The sequence below is a fragment of the Taudactylus pleione genome, unplaced genomic scaffold, assembly GCF_031769625.1.
Source record: "Taudactylus pleione unplaced genomic scaffold, aTauple2 ptg000370l, whole genome shotgun sequence".
In the NCBI taxonomy this organism is placed as follows: Eukaryota; Metazoa; Chordata; class Amphibia; order Anura; family Myobatrachidae; genus Taudactylus; species Taudactylus pleione.
Window position 1 is genome coordinate 7874680 of NW_028284771.1, and position 17821 is coordinate 7892500.

At 42.2% G+C, this 17821-nt stretch overlaps 1 protein-coding gene across 5 annotated transcripts in view; it reads left to right on the forward strand.

Annotated features, from left to right (window-relative positions):
- Positions 1-17821, forward strand: part of KIAA0825 (KIAA0825 ortholog) — a 473150-nt gene that overhangs the window by 201886 nt on the left and 253443 nt on the right. For all 5 annotated transcript variants that reach the window (XM_088444682.1, XM_088444683.1, XM_088444681.1 and 2 more), the window contains one exon: positions 10289-10448. In XM_088444682.1, the coding sequence (XP_088300808.1) occupies positions 10289-10448 (160 nt within the window). The remainder of the gene's footprint in view (positions 1-10288; positions 10449-17821) is intronic.

A 17821-nucleotide genomic window follows, 5' to 3' on the forward strand; every position in this document is an offset into this window, starting at 1 on the left:
TCAAACGTCTAAAAAAACCAAGCGAATAACAGCTATTATTATATAGCAAGCCTGCAAACATACAAGCTCCATATGGCAAAATAATATTGATGCGGGAACCCGAAGGTGCCATCTGAGCCCACGCCACCCAAAAGAAGGGGACCAATAGTGGTTACCATCAGCAGAACAAATACAAGCCCCAGTCAGTATAGAGGATTAATATACAGTAATTCAGCACTGAAAGTATAGATAATCTGACTAGGCAATACCCCAGCCTCAAACTTTAAATCTGGCTTTTCTCTACAATAGCCTGGCTCTATTTAGCAGACTTAAAACAAACATGCATCAGATTAATAAAAATAAAACATACAACCACTCCCTAATTCCCCATACCCTGTATGACTGGGATGCAATCGGGAAGCCAGCTGACATTATACCGACAGCCGGCTTCCCGACTGTCATATACCGGTGAGGGTGAAATGACAGGCGTCTAGATGTAGACGGCGCTCATTTTTGCGGCGCCGCGAGCGGACAGCCGCAGGGGGGGTTAGGTTTAGGGCTCCCGGGGGGGACTTAGGGTTAGGCACCCCCTGGGAGGTTAGGGTTAGGCTAGGGGGAGGGTAGGGTTAGGCACCCCCGGGTGGAGGTTAGGGTTAAGCACCCCCCCGGGGGACTTAGGTTTAGGCAGCGGGAAAGGGGGGGGGGGTTAGGTTTAGGCACACTATACAATTTTCTGTCAGATATCTGTCCAATCTGGCTGGTTGCAATGAAACCTGGTAATGTATGGGAGCACATGACAATCGTCCATTTGCTCACAAACACTGGAAAATACCCAAAAATGGTTGTTCAGACAAATTGTTTAAAACAAAGAAATGTAACCAATTTGAACAATTTTTTTGTCCTTTTTTCAGTGTTTGAAACCATATGATCGACTGTCATTTGCTCCCATACATTACCAGGTTTTCATTCCAACCAACCAGATTGGACAGATATCTGACAGAAAATTGTATAGTGGATGGCCAGCTTAAGACTCACGTCCTACTCCATTCCCAGGCCATGCCCCCTTACAATAGAGCATTATTGCAAATTTTCCTGCGCACCTTTGCGGGGTCTAGGCCAAATGAGTGATGTTACGCCCAAAGATTATTATACTTGCATAATAAATAGAGATCCACAATATACAGTAATTTTCTTGTAGCGCTTAAAATGGATCATTAATTCCCACATACAACCACATCTCTCAGTTCCAAATATTAAAATTTAGTCTGCTGTGCGGTGATCATCTGATTCAACAGGTTCCTGTAAAAAGCTCCAGCGATCTTGTGCTCATTTATCCATTCTCAATGAAGTGGGCCTCATTCAACGGGTGGTGATGTTTAAGACTGTAACAAGGACTGTGTGAAAGGGGCAATGTTCCAGAATGCAATGATGAAGGATTTTGCATGGAAATGTTTTGGGATAATAAATTAATTTGAGGGCAAGGGGGTGTCTGTTTTCTTTCTTGCTTCAGGCTCTAAAATTTCTAGGTTTCTGGTGCTGCCATTATCACTCTCCCTTATACTTTTAATTTTTAGGGATATAAAGTCAACTGAGGAGGAGTTTTGAGAATACCGCTGCTTGTATATCTTAATAAAGCTTCTTGCCGCCTCTTCTACCCTAACTTTTATGATGAACTTCAAGTTTCTCTTCTCCTCTTCACTCTCATTCCATACTCTCGGCTGTGCTACCTCCTCTTCTTGCCCTCCCCTGACTGTGCCACCACCTAGACCACATATTCAACCTGTCCCTCCCTAATGGAATCGTCCTTCGTGCCTTTAACCATGCACTTATCACTCTCATTGTCAAGAAACCATCTCTTGACCCTGCATCTCTCTCCAGCTTTCACCTCTTATCCATACTTCTAATCCTTTTCTTCTCAATCCGCTACAGTAGTTTACAGCAATTTAAAATACTTTCTCACTTCTGACTCTCGTTTTGACCTTACGTTTTTGACCCATCCACTGCAGCAAAACTGACTTCTTAAGGTGACCACTCTTGGCTAAATCGTCCTGCTCTTGACCGCTGTTAGCTCAGTTGAACTTCTATATTTCTTGACACTCTTCACACCCTTGTCATTACCGTCCTTCCCAGAATTACGTCTCACCTCCCTGATCGCTTTCTCAGCATATCTTCCTCTGGTGCCTGCTTCCTTCCTCTTCCTATGTCTCTTGCAGTCTAAGGGGTATATTTACTAAAGTGAGAGTTTTTAGAAGTGAGTTTTAAAAGTGATGTTGCCCATAGCAACCAATCAGATTCTAGCTAATATCTTCTAGAAGGTGCTAGTTAAATGTTAAGTAGAATCAGATTGGTTGCTATGGGCAACATCACTTTTAAAACTCACTTCTAAAAACTCTCACTTTAGTAAATTTACCCCTAAAACTCTGTTCTTGGCCAATTGCTCTTTTTCTCTGTACACCTCCCGTGGTAGTTCACTCCTTTGGCCTTCAGTTTCAACTCAGTGCTGAAGACTCTCTAATATGATTTAGCCCTCTTGACCTCTCCTTTCCTTTCCTTCAGCATCTTTACCATGTCCACTTGAATGATTGAACGACTCAAACGCAACATAACCAAAACTGAACCTGTTATCTCTCCACTACCAGGGTGACTTCCCCTAATTCTGTTCCTCTAACCGTCCCCTGTTCTCCGTACACACTAATTAGGGGTCATAATTCACTACACCTATCATTTATCTCCCTCCATCCAGTCACTCATTCAATCCTGTTGCCTACACCTATACAACATTGCCAAGATTTGCTCTTTCCTCTCCCTGGATGTCATAAAAACCCTCTTCTACACTCCTAATGCTCATTCAGTCTCCCCTGTGAATTCACTTACAGAAGCAGTGTAAATTCTTATGTATGCAATAAGTCTACTCTTGAACATCACAGAATCATAATTTAACCTTGAAATACACAGAGCATAAATGTACCTTTGTGTAGACATGAAACATCACTATAAAATAATGATTATATGGGCCAATACTTGATTTCTATTTATCTGCAATTAGATATTCTCTAAGATTGACATATATGAAAGGATTACCTTCACGGTTTAGAATTATATGCAGATCTCCAATTATGAAAAATACTATTTGTTGCATGGCTAATTACTACTGTTATGCTTGGGACTTAGAATTTTGTGTAATATGGGGATTTCCATAATTTGTATTATCATATCTAAAATATACTAAAATATATTTAAATATTACCACTTTATTTCCACCATTTTCCCTTGCATTATCAGTCTCATTAGGCTGTTTAGTAGTGCTTTCTCACTGTGTATAAATAAGATAACACCCAGTGACCATTTCTCCCCTGGGGGAACCAGCCCTGGTGCTAACTGGCCTAAGGCTGGTGGAATCATGGTGGGGGGGCACACTGCGGGTCTCCCATTTATGCCCCATGCACTTTTTGCCCCTTTGATTTTTCTTCTACCAGCCTAGACACAAATTCTAATGCTGGTTAAGCTTAGAGGAGGGGACCCCCACATATTAAAAAATACAAATACAGTGTGTTTCCAGCTGTCTCTCTGGGATGCCAGCGACGGTGGCTTTTAAAGCTGCCACACATCGCAGTACCGATTACATTTGTTTAGTTACCACTGAAACTCGACAAAAACTCTCTGCGGGTTACAGCGACTTTATTATCATTGTTAACCTGCAACCTGTTACATTCACCCACTTATTTGTTATTGTGTAATTGTATAGAAACCAGAGTGTTTGACATTCACACAGATAAGTCTGAAAATACTGACAAAATGTGGCTTTATGGAACATAATAAAAACATATCAGTACATAATAGATTGTATAATATACTAAGATATCATTTAATCGGCTCCGATAAAGAGTCAGGCTTAGTATAGTGATGACCTCTGCAGTATAACGCACTGTAAGTAGTTGAATTTAGATGTGACTTTGACTTGCATGAAAATAACCTCACACTGTTGAAAGTGGCAGCTGTGTGCACCGCCTGTCTTGTACACTGCCTGAAAACATTACTATTCATTAAAATAACCTTCACTACAAAGTAACACCCAGGCTGTAAACAGTCTTCTTGTATTTTAGAGAACACGCTGCCCCAAAAAAAGTGAGGAAACGTCCGTCTTTGCAAAGTAATTTGTGGCGTTGAAGATTATTGTTTTTCATCATGGTGACCCTGACTTGGCTGGCTGGGTGCATATACAGATTAAGATGAATGCAGTTATTCCTTGGCTGAGGTCTGCCTCTTTCAGGGCACATTCTCCCTAATGACATGATTGATAGGCTGTACCAAATACAGAGAGGAACTCATTAATCATGGCACTGACTGAATCCAATCATCTGCTTCACCTGCAAAGTGATGGACAGGAAAGGATACAATTTGGGTGATACACTCCTTTGTCAGAGGGCCCTCAACTTTTTCAATGTCATCCTCACACACACACACACAAAATCTTCCAATAAAATAATGCGGCTTGTACCTGCCATGGTAAGAATAGCCTGAAATTGTCCTACTAATGCCACAGATAGGACCGTGTACAGCAACCTGTAATTATAGAGTACGTAATATAAAGGTTCAGGTTTATAGAGCTGGAAAGGTATGATTACTGTTCTTTCTGCTATAAACGCTCTAGGAAATGTTGAAAGTGTAAAAACAAAGTTTCTCAGTGTGTCTAGAAGCACCTTAATGTTATGCTGACAACATAAATAATGTGCTATTGTACAGCTCTGATTTTGTCATTATATTTGGACTAACTTAATAAACATGGAAAGACCATTCATGCTGAAGTCAGTGACGCATACTTAGTTATTACCCTATAATAAGCATTAGTCTGGGATTTCCAACATACGTTATAAATACTTAAGTAGATATTGGCCCTGTGGTCCCAAACACCTGATTCTCATCCTTCACAATGTATTTCTAGATGTGTGCAATGATGCACTTGTTACATACAGTACATAGGTACTATTTAATCATCCGAAAATAATTTTGATATATACTTGTATACTATAGAAAGAAACCTGAAACAGCTGACACTTTCTAGCTATAATGAGTCACAAATACATACATTGGGAAATAATGGCAGAGGTTGGGGGGGGGAGAGTTCCTATGTCATCACCACATGTGAAACTGAAGGAGTTCTTATGGTTGAGTTTTCAGATAATAACCCATTAAAGTTTTCTGTAAAGTACAGTAGGCACAGTATTGTTGGATTTGGTCTCCAATCTAATTGGACACACTACACTATAAACGCCAACTTTGAAATCTTTCTTCTGGTAGAGTTCCCGGGTGAGGACATCCAGCTGATCACTAGGGAACGGGGTCGGGGTCTACTCATGATCAGTCCCCACCCCCTCACTGTATAATGCTGGAAATCGCAGCTCTGTGAAGAGGGGTTGGGCCAAGATGACATTATTCTCTGAATTTTATCATCGTTCACCCGTCTCAGTCATTTCACTAGGAAACAGGCAGGAGGATAATCTAATCTTCCAGGAGTATGTGGGACTCCCGGATGTCCCGGGACAGTAGGCAATAACTATACTGTACAGTAATTGTTTTCTGTAGGAATTAACTGATTTGTAAAAAAGAAATAATAATAATGTACTGTTCCAGAAAGTTTATATCCACACTTAGCTCCCCTAGCCCATGTCTCTGAAGGATGAGATCTGTACACTAGCTCCTGGGAAGGATCCAAAAACATGAGTGTGCTGGGTTCCAATATTTCTGTTGCCAGTCCTGGGGTCCAGTCACATATAATTTTACTTGCCATTTTTAAGCATTAGGAACCTTTGAATGAGACTATTTGTCCCAATCTAGACAGTATCAGATTCTGGGCCTTATTCTGAGTTGCATGCCTCTCCATATGCAGCTGCATCTAGCACATTTTAGAAAACATGATATGCACTGTAGCAAACATATCCATATTTGTGAAATAGTTATTTCTGCGTGTCACCTGGGCAAATGCATGGTAGAGAACCATCTCGTGGGCATGCGGTGGACATGTAGCCTGAGTTGCATCCTATTCTGCCAAGGGAATGCCAGGTACAGATGGATCTCTTACACCCAGCTTAGGGTAGGTGTAAGTGGCGATACTAATGATGATGGCTACACTAGCAGACAGAAAATAGTAGGGCGGTGCAATATGTGCCTGCAGGGATACAGTTGAGATCCCAGCAGGCGTGATGCGGGGCTCAGGATGCAGGCGCCAGAATCCTGACACCAGTCAGTATCCCAGCAACAGCAACCGGACCGCCGGCATCTCAACGGTAAGTATGGGGATTTTGGTTAGGCACTAGGGGGGGGGTTTAGGGTTAGGCTGCGGTGGGGGGGGAGTGTTAGGCTGGGGGAGGGAAGGTTAGGTTTAGGCTGCGGGGAGGGAAGGTTATGGTTAAGATACTTACCAACAGTATCAGTCAGTATCCTAACCCTGTCATGGTGCCGGCTTCAGGATTCTGACCGCCGGCATCCCGTACCCAACCCGTATGGTTGTGATAGCATTCAGTTAGGAAATTATCCGCTTGTGCGGCTGCACACGGCGCTATGTGTAGAATCAGGCACAATATGTCAGACAGTACAAATATTTTTAGCTTTTATTTTGGGTGGAATTGTTATTTTGTTCTTTTGGATAAATAAAAGTCTAAGCACATTTCTATGAGTAAATACTGTATTTTTTATATAATGCTCTGACATTTGGACAGACTTATTGTACTTATTATGCTTTAAATATAACTTTAGAACTGTATATAACAAAAAAGTAATTTTGAGTTGCTAAATTAATGCAATTGACTAGCGTACAGACTTATTTTATACCTGCAGGCTGCTGTGGAGAACGATGTCCACAACAATAAGTAATATGGAACCCCACACAGCAATCTTAGGCACATCTCCCCACATTGTCCCATGTGTATTCAGAGTAAATTAAGGGCAACACTTTACTTTCGTTGTCTGTTTGAAAACACTAGGCTGCCCTGACCCACCCTCTCCTAACAAAAAACCCACACAGGAGCATGTGGCATTCAATCATCAGCATACCTACTCACTAAACAGTCCACTCAAATTGGAACTTTTGCCCAAGAGCAGCAGTTGCTGCTGAACAAACCAATGCTACACTGCAAGAGATGCAAATGTAAACTTTTTCTGCAGCGCTAATTTTTTCCAGGTGCAAAATTGGCACCCATTACTTGGATTGGTTCATAACTGTAATTCAGTCCCCTAATACTGAAACAAGTGTCATTTTGTTCTACTGTATAATGTCCTCTTTTCAAGGGTCTTATAGACGTACTGTAAGTGAAATGTGTGTCAGCCTTTAGACCTTAGTACAAGATTCAAATTTATTTCATTTAAGTGGCTAAACATTTGCATACATCAAATTGAATACATTTTATTCATGTTCACAAGATAATACTAAAAATTAGCATTCAGGAAATACACTCTGGAAGCCATTAAAAACTATCATCCATGCCCCTATCTCCCACCTTGAGTACTGGAAACTAGGGGTTTATGTATCTAGCCGTGAAAAGCATGGAAAAGTTGCCCTTAGCAACCAATCAGCTTTGAAGTAGCATTTATCAAATACAGTCTATAAATTAATAGGTAGGACCTGATTGGTTGCTATGGGCAACTTCTACACTGGTCCACTTCTCCACACTTTTCACTGCTTGATACATAAACCCCCTACTGTTCTATCTATTCTGCATGCCGAATTTTCCTCCCACTGCTCCACCCTTGCTGCCTCCTCTGTCAGTCACTCCACTCGCTCACTGTTTTATACAAAATCAGATTCAAACTCCTCTCACTAACTTACAAGGTCCTCAGTCACTCCAACCCCCTCCCTATATCTCTAACATAATCTCCAGGCAATGCTCATTCTGTTCTGCCAATGACTAACTACTCTCCTTCTCCTTGATAACATGCCCCCAGCCCCTGGATTGCCCTCCCTTGCTCAATCAGACTTTCACTTAACCTCCCACCAGATGGGATAATTACTAACCCAGAAAAATTCACACAACTGCATGATTACAGAAATCAACAAAACATGACCTGTTGGTGGTACTGACTTAAATGTGCCCTTATAACTCACACCTACCATTCCTCCTCGTAACTCTCTAGTATCTGTACTCAGTGGTTCTGCTCCCCTCTCCCTGCTTCTGTTCCCCTAAAATAAGCTCTCATGGACAGTGCCTTCCTACTGTCTTCTCCATGTATTTATGGGTTTTATGTTATATAATTATGCTAATCTATTAATTTCTAAACTAGTCTGTACTTTTACAGTTTACTTTTATTGTTTGTATACTATCCCTCTATTATTATTATCCTTTATTTATATGGCGCCACAAGGGTTCTGAAGCGCCTTACAAAGTACTATACATAAACAAGTTAACACACAAGAACACAGTTATTAACCGTGCAAAACAATGCAGGACAAGGACATGGTTTATAAACATTGCTGTATTAGCAATCATAACACTTAAATAAGCAGCAGGGCGTCAGCAGCCAAGTGTTAGGTGCTGTTCTGAGGAGTTAGGAGTAAATGATAGTATGAGTAAGGAAAGGAGAAGCACATGAGGGAAGAGTGCCCTGCTCGTGAGAGCTTACATTCTAAAGAACTATAATTCTATGGTGCTAGGGGGACCTTTGTGGCTCCACATAAATAAAAGCTAATAAACTAATAATGATGATTAGAACTAACAACCAGTTTAACTGAATAATTAAGGGTACTAGTCAGAAGTTTACTTCTTTATCTTTTTCTTATGACCCTAGGATGTTAGAAGTTTTTTTTATAATTTGAAAGAATGTATTCTCTTCTGGGGAAGATTTTTAAAACCTTGGAAAGAAATAAAGTACTAACCAGTCGGCTTCTGTCACTATACAATCTGTGTCTGAAAAACGTGTTAGAAGCTGAGTGGTACTTTATCTCTCTCCAACCTTTGATAAACCCCGCCCCTGTCCCAAGTATCTGTTTTCTTCCTTAAGCTGTGAAATTTAGACTCCTCCCCGCTTCCCAGAGGAGGGGCCGCGCCGGACACGGGCCCTCTCGGGGGTTGATACATCTTTGTATCACCTACAGTAAATGTAGGAAAGGGCTTTGTAGTAAAATTAGCAAAATTCTCCTCCAAGCCCTTAAATGTGCATTTTATTTGGTACGCATTTTTTAATGGGAAATGTCATCTGCCCAAATTTACTAGAATTAAATTGTAAATAAATATCGGAGGGAGCCCTGTGACAATAACGCTATCTTCAGATGGCGTTATTATGGCTTCCCTCCCATTTCCTCTACTCTGCTCTGACAGCCAGAACAATCTTTAGAGCTGGCACCTGTGATCAGCCATGTGTGTCTAAATAGATCACAGGCTGATTACTGAAGAAAATAAAAAGCTAGCACTTACCTGCACGCTGCTGCAGCCAGGGATCGGTGTCCGCTCCTGTGACCCCAGTCAGCTGATGCTGTAAAAACTCCCAGCCGGCATCTCAGTGTTCAGCACTGATGAGCTGACTGGGGTCACAAAAGGAGCCGGACACCGACCCCTGGCTGCAGGTAAGTGTTAGCTTAGTGGGGGGGTCTTATCCAACGGTGTATGCGCAGCACAGTCTTTTCTGGGAAAAATATCATGAGAAGTGCGGAGACTGGATTCACAGGGACGGAGCTTTTCACAAGCTCTGTCCCTGCATGCAATATTTGATACATATTTGCGATGTATTAAAATATTGCAATGCAAATTTGGGTGAATTTATCAAATCCAATGCGCACCTGAGATGCAGAATGTGATAAATATGCCCCTAAATATTACATCCATGCAATTCACGCAATTATTTTCCCACTAATACAGGCGTGTATATCGTGGCGTTCAGTGAGCAAGGACAAAGCAGCCTTTCTAATGAACTCACTGGAATAAGCAAAAGTGTATTAAATGTATATTATCTTCCTACAATAGCTAGTCTTTTGATATTCATTTGATTTTGCTTTTGTTTTTTGTTTTTTTTACAAGTGACTGAAATTGTCTGTTATACTAATGATAAATGCACATTGTTACCTCCTAGTTATGCTGCAAATATTTGGCTTAGCAGAATATCTTGCTCCTCTTATAATTATAGTCATTTTCCTTGCACCTGATAGCTCATATTAATGCTGGCAAAAAAGTAGATAGGTGATTGGAGCAGTGAACTTCTCTATGTCAGTTGTTGCAGCAGATCATTGCTATGGAGCAGCCTGTGGGCAGTGTATGATGGCCCTGAAATGGTTTTACTGTACGTATCAGAAATATGTAATGCTGTAAACTTTCTATTTTTCCAGTGGGTTTGAGACGCAAGAAGACAGTTCAATATTAAAAGATCAAGGCAGCAGACTCGATCTCACTGAGCAGAAAATAAACATGACGGTACTGGATATCTGCCACAAACCAGGTGGCAGCGAGTACCTGAGGCAAATTCATCACATCATCCAGCTCAATGAGGTAGGCAAACTGCCTTTTTGCCGAGCAATTAGGTGTGTATTGGGTTGAGGCAGAGTATGCTGGCAGCTAAGCGTTCGTCAAAGACTTGGTAATACTTTTTAAAGTCAATAGCAGATTGAGAATCCAATCTGTTTATATTGCCGCTATTATTTTTTATAAAAAAGGTTATCGTGCAATCTGCATTACAGCATGAACCTTCTTATTTTTTATAAACTACATGATAACTGGAATACTTTTTAGTATCGGGTTGGATTTCAAGCAACCCATCTGTTTAATATTTGTTTAAAGCTCTAAGGTTTGGTGATAGTGTTGAAATAATTAGGTGCAGAAGATTAGGTATACAATTACATAAAAAAATATAGTTATAATAGTTTACAATGCCATCTTTCTGCATTAATAAATCACCTTTTCTTTTTTATTACCATTGGTTCATACAGTATTTTATTTTTTATTTTATTTAGTTGATTGCTCAGTTGCATCCTTGTCCTCAAGAATCTCCCTATATACTACAGTAATCTATTTGTTTTGGGTTTTTTAATGTTAAAGGACGGTACTTATTTGTTAGCTACAATATGTCCGTTATATGGCAGAATGTTCTGTATGTTATGTGCTATTGACTACTGCTCTGTCTTTCTTTGTCGTTACTATGCACAATTCAATAAACAAAAGTTTTGCAGATATATATATATTTATATGTATATATATATATATATATATATATACTGTATGTATGTGTATGTATATATATATATATATATATATATATATACATACACATACCTGTACTAGTAAAGGGTCACCTTATTCTGCACCCCACTCCAGAGCCATTCCACTCCGTGCTGCTCTCCTGTGCTATGTATTTCCAATCTCCCTAGCAGTAGGAGCCATTAGAGCCCATGCCCCGGCTCCCACTGCGCATGCATGTTGGGGACTGGTCATACTGTAGCAAATTATACATATAGACAGAGAGAGACAGACAGACTAGTTGATTATGCACAGTTTTAGCCAATTGATGCAAATTATATCATACTACAGAAAGTGGAAGTGTGTGTTCAAGTGTGAAACAGCATGCAGTTAGGATTCAGGGGGAAGCCCATCCGAGATGAGTTCAGTTATGCACAAATAACCAGGGAAGTTTTTTTTTAGTGTTACCTGCTATTTCACCACCAAATCCAGAACACAAATGTCAGCACTGTATTCTATCAAGTACCTGGACGTACAGTTTGTGATCAAACCAGTGCTGCAGATTGTAGTGAGTGTCCTCATATATATGGCTCTATTTATCAACATTATTTATCAACATTATTTTTACTAAAATAATGTGAAAAAGGGTGTTTTCACACCCTTTTCACATTATTTTAGTATCAAGTATAGTTATTACAGGGCAATTGGAGTAGAATTCGTAAAATTCTACTCCAACCCCTAAGTATCACTTATTTTTAGTAAAGCAGATCGCATTTCCCATAACTGTAATGGGAAATGTGATCTGACCATAGTTACTAAAAATAAATGTGAAAAAAATACCGGGGAAAGCCCTGTGATAATAGTTACCGGCCTCCTGCCCTGCTCTAACGGGGACAGCAGAGCCGGGAGTCGGTACCAGTAATCAGCTGTGTGGTCTAAACAGACCGCAAGCTGATTACTGTAAAAAAAAAAATAGTAAAAAAAAAAATTACTTACCTCACTCCAGGGACCGGTGATCGGGCCTCCGGTGATGACTCACAGTGCACTGCTGCCCGCTCATCAGGTGATCGGGCCCCAGTGCAGTATGGGAGATCACCTTACCGGAGGAATGGAAGACATCACCGGAGGCCTGGTGCATGCAGGTAAGTGCTATTAAGGGAGGGGGGGGGTCCACGATCACGGGGGCGGGGCTTAGCGCCGGAGGGGGTAGCTGCGGCGAATGGTCGGCGCATGCGCGGGCACTTAATCACGGTATTTTTTGCGAAAATACCGTGATAAGGCTCCGAAGGGGATTAGCAGGGACAGAGCTTTATCGCAAGCACTGTCCCTGCAAGGGATTTGTAGTAAATCACTGTGATATTGCCTGAATTCGCAATGCGAATTCACTCGGTAATATCACACTACAATCTGCATTACCAATGCGGATTGTAGTAAATAGAGCCCATAGTCACAGACATACCACCTGCACTGCCTTCTTCAGGGTCTTCCACTGGCATCACCAGTCCCTGCAGAGGATTCTTCTCACTTTTATACTGCTTATCCCAGGTGAGAAATCCACTGCTTAGAACGTTATCGTTTCTGGAGAACATAATGTTACTGAACTGACCCTGAAGTTGATCACCTATAAAATAGAGGTATAGAAATAGATAAAAAACATATAATAGTGGCGCTATAAGTCTACACAATCCTGTTGAAAGAGATGTAAACCTAGTAGAAAACTAAAGAGATCCGTGTAGGACTTAACCGTTAAACATACTGTAAATGTTTCTCATTTATTATTCACATATAGTATTTAAAAATACATAAAACACAGTTTAAGAAAAAATATTTTAATGATTAAAAATTGCTTCTAGACACTTATCAGCATTCTAAAACTGATAATATAGGCCCTCATTCAGAGCCGCTCGTTAGCGGCAGTACGCTCGTTCCGAGCGATGTTTGCACATCTGCGCATGCGTACGGTTTTTAGTACGCATGCGCGAACCAGTCAGTGCGGCCAAAAATCGTTTGTACGCTATATAGCGAGTGCCTGCTATTTTGAGTGACAGAATGAGGCGTATGTGGGTGGTAACAGGGGAAGGTGCTTGAAAATGGGGAGTGGAGATCCGAACGCAGGCGTGCTTAAAGGTCAAAACGGGCGTATTATGGGTGTGCATAATTAATACAGCAGCGTCATTGACCACGTCACTGGGTTATTTTATAGCCAGAACTGCTCGCAAATTTGTGGTAGCAAACACCAACCACAAGAATAGCGAGCAGTTCATACGCTGGTCGATGTACTCGATTAATCTAATAAATAGCGGACATGACGTATGGTGCGAGCGGCCAGGGGGCGTTTTTAACAAATAAACGAGCGTATGTTTTGCTCGCTCGTTCAGACTTAGAGGTGTGAACAGACTGCAATTTGCGAACGGATCATTTGAATAGCCACCCCTTGTTTTTGAACGAACGACCGCAAATAGCGAACGGCTCTGAATGAGGGCCATAATCCCCTATTGAAAAATAAAACTATCTGAGTAGGACAGCGGTAGTGGGGACTATGGGCTCGATTCAGATCCGCTCGCTAGATGCGTTCGCTCGCTAGATGTGTATGCAAATTCGGCAAGGCAAGTGATCGCACTGCAAGGCATTAACCCGCTATGTCTTGGCGTGCGATTGCTCTGTGTATGCAGACGCCAGGGCCGGACTGGGACTAAAAATAGGCCCTGGCACTTAAAGCACACAGGCCCACCACGCGTCAGCATCTGGCTCCTCCCCTTACTATTCCTGACTCCTCCCACTTATTAGTGTATGCGCTTACAAATATCATTCATATTAGTACAACATACAGGTATACATCATTATCTGTATTAAATTAAACACACAACAGAGTTTATCATGCAGGGGATTTAAACATGTGCCATAGTCAGACATTGTTATTTGGTTGATTCTGTTAAGTAAAGCTGGCATTTCATTAAGAGACGAATTTAGACCTCATAAGTCCCTAGGCAAGATACTAGATGGGGCCCCCCTCCCTAAAACAATCCATAGCACTATATTTTCATTCCTGAATCATGGCCTTTACATTATTTGTTGCGGCAGTAGCGATGCTGATGCCATGTTTCTCTACATACATGATCTCAGCTGAAGGCAGAAACATGCCCCGTAAATGGCCATGACATGAATCCTTACCCTAATCCTGACCCTAGCTGAACCATAACCACAGACCTCACCCTAGCCATAACCTCTAACCCTAATACACTACCCCATACTGCTAAACGAATGCTAATAACCTATTCTTAATATCCTAACACAAACCAATAAACTAACCCTTACCCAAACTGCTACACCAACCCTAATACCCTAACTGTAATACCCTAACCCAAATTCAGAAACTAACCCTAAAACCCAAGTAGATATGTCGTCAGAGTAACGCATGTATATACAGTACTTGAACAATAATTTAATACCACTATACCAACTCTAATATCCTATCCCTAATACCCCAACCCAACCCCATAAACTAACCCTAGTATCCTTACCCAAACCGCTACACCAGTGGTTCCCAAACTTAGGGTATCATTGATTTTTTTCAAGTCACCACTAAGCCAAATTAATTACCAAGCAGTCCCTTTTTAGTATTTGGTTCAAAATTACATAATAAATATTTAGGTCAGGACAAAAATACTTATTAACTTGTTTGTAAAATTATTACACATAAATCCAAGGAAAAAGAATATTTTTGTGTCTCCCTCTCTCCCTTTGTAAGCCTCCTCCATGCGTCTCCCTCTGCAGCCCCCTCCATGCGTCTCCTTTTGCAGCCCCCCCAAGTGTCTCCCTTTGCAGCCTCCTAAATGTGTCTCCCTTTACAAGCCCCCTCCATGTTTCCCTTTACAGCCCCCTGCATGTCTCCCTTTATTATTATTATTATAATTTATTTATATGGCGCCACAAGTGTTCCGCAGGGCCTTGCAAAGTACATAACCAAAAAAGTGACACATACAGTACAATACAATACAAAGCAGGACAAGGACATGGATAATATACATTGCTACATTGGTGACCATAATATAACATAGTTGGTCCAAACATCGCGCTGAATTTAATAACTCTGGAAGCTCCATCACAGGGCTATTCTGCATTGTTTTTTAATTTAATCAAGACCCATGTGTCTCCCTTTGCAAGCCTCCTTTATGTTTCCCTATGCAGCCCCCTACATGTCTCCCTTTGCAATCCTCCTCCATGTGTCTCCTTTGCAGCCCCCCCATGTGTCTCCACAATGCAGCCCACTCCTCAATGTTTACATTGCTAATGCCCACCCCTGTAGTCCCCCCACGGACACTATGGGAGAGACCTCATGATGTGTCTCCCATAGTTACGAGAAGCAGCCGTGCGGATCGGATGGTGGCAGACGCAGGAACGGGGTTTAAGGTAAGATTTGTTTGTTTTTTCCTGTATAAGCGGCACTACAGGGAGCATTACTATGGGGGCATTACTACAGGGGCATTATCTCAGGGGGCATTACTATAGGGGCACTGATGAAGAGGGCATTACTATTGGGGTACTGCTGCAGGGGGCATTACTATAAGGGCACTACTACAGGGGGCATTATTATAGGGGCACTGCTGCAAGGGGCAATACTACAAGGGACATTACTATAAGGGTGCGGCTGCAGGGGGCATTACTATAGGGGCACTACTACAGGGGCATTGCTATAGTGGCATTGCTGCATGGGGGGTCATTATGTGTACAGGGCATTACAATATGTAGCATTATGTGTAAATGGGCATTACAATATGTGGCATTATGAGTAAATGGGCATTACAATATGTGGCATTATGTGTAAATGGGCATTACAATATGTGGCATTATGTGTAAATGGGCATTACAATATGTGGCATTATGAGTAAATGGGCATTGCAATATGTGGCATTATGTGTAAATGGGCATTACAATATGTGGCATTATGTGTAATATGTTTGTTCTGTCGATATTTGTAATTTTAATAAAATCATTTGGACATTTGATGGTTTTATTTAAGGAACCTTAACTAATATTTTTAAGGGATGGATATTAAATTTATGTCAGAAAAGGCCATCTTATGATGGGTGGGGGGCGCCAAATTACTGTCTGCCGGGTAACAAAATTCCTAGCTTCAGCCCTGATGACAGTCACACCTGAACTCATGTTAGGGGGCTGCGGCAATCGACACTGAGCCTGGTTTCTCATAGTGACAGCTTGCCTGATGCTGAAGCGATATCACTGACCACCTCCCCCCAAACAAGACTATACTACACAGCAGGGCCCCCTGATTCAAAGCATGGCACACAGCAGGGCTCCCAATTCAAAGTAACACATAGACCCCCCCATTTATAGTATGCCACACATTAGGGCTCCCAATTTATAGTAAGACAAAGAGTAGGGCCCCAATTCATAGTTTGCCACACATTAGGGCCCCCATTCATAGTATGCCACACCGTAGTTGTGTTCCCCATTCTCTTTATGCCACACAGTAGTATTGCCCCTTATTACATGGAATACAAATGGAGAAGGATAGGAATCTGCAAATTAAATCTCCCTGTCTCCTATTAAGCAATGATATTTGTAAGTTCCTTTAAAGCTCAAAGCCTGTTTAATAATAAAGGGGAAAATGGTACAGTCAAGACAGACAGGTAAAGTACACAGTTGAAAGGCACTGCAGGGGTTAACATAACACCACTCTGCAAGTGTGTGTATTATTACCTCCAGTCTTGTTATCTCTCTATGCTGCAATGGAAGTCATCTCACATGCTGTACTGCTCCGATCAGAAGTTGCTGGCAGAGGTGTCTGCTATGAGTGCAGGGCTGCGTGGGGGAGGAAGAAGCTCATGCAGAAGGCTCCATTCCATCCACATCCACACACTGAGAGGTGGGCCGGACTGCTAGAGAACTGGGCCGATGATGTCATGAAGGGGGCGTGGCTTAACACGTTTCACTGCTCCTATGCTTTTCCTTCAAAACAAAACTGCTGCTTCTCGGCTGAATTGGCCCCACTGGCCATCAGCCCTTCTGGCAATTGCCAGAACTGCCCGATGACCAGTCCGGCCCTAGCAGACGCCCACCCACCAGCCTGTCTTAAGATTCACACTTGCGCATGTCATCAGGGCCGGCCCTAGCCAAATTTTTTGGTAAGCAAGTATATTTTTTGGCGCCCCCCTATGCAGTGCCCCTTTTACAGTGCCACCGGTAGTGGCCCCCCTGTGCAGTGCCCCCAGTAGTATTCCCCTTATATAGTACCCCCAGTAGTAGTCCCCCTATGCAGTGCCCCCAGTAGTGGTACCCCCGATGCAGTGCCCCCAGTAGTGGTCCCCCTGTGCAGTGCCTCTTGTGCCCCCAGTAGTATTCCCCTTATATAGTGCCCCAGTAGTACTCCCCCCCCCCTATGCAGTGCCCCCAGTAGTGGTACACACTATGCAGTGCCCTTTATATAGTGCCCCCAGTAGTGGTCCCCCCCCCTTGTAGTGCCCCTAGTAGTAACCCCCCCTTGTAGTGCCCCCAGTAGTATTCCTCCCCCCTTGTAGTGTCCCAGTGGTATTCCCCGCTGTAGTGCCCCCAGTAGTAATCTCCCCTTGTAGTGCTCCCAGTAGTAGCCCCCCCTGTAGTGTCCCCAGTAGTATTCCCCCCCCTAGTAATCCCCCTTTGTAGTGCCCCCAGTAGTATTACCCACTGTA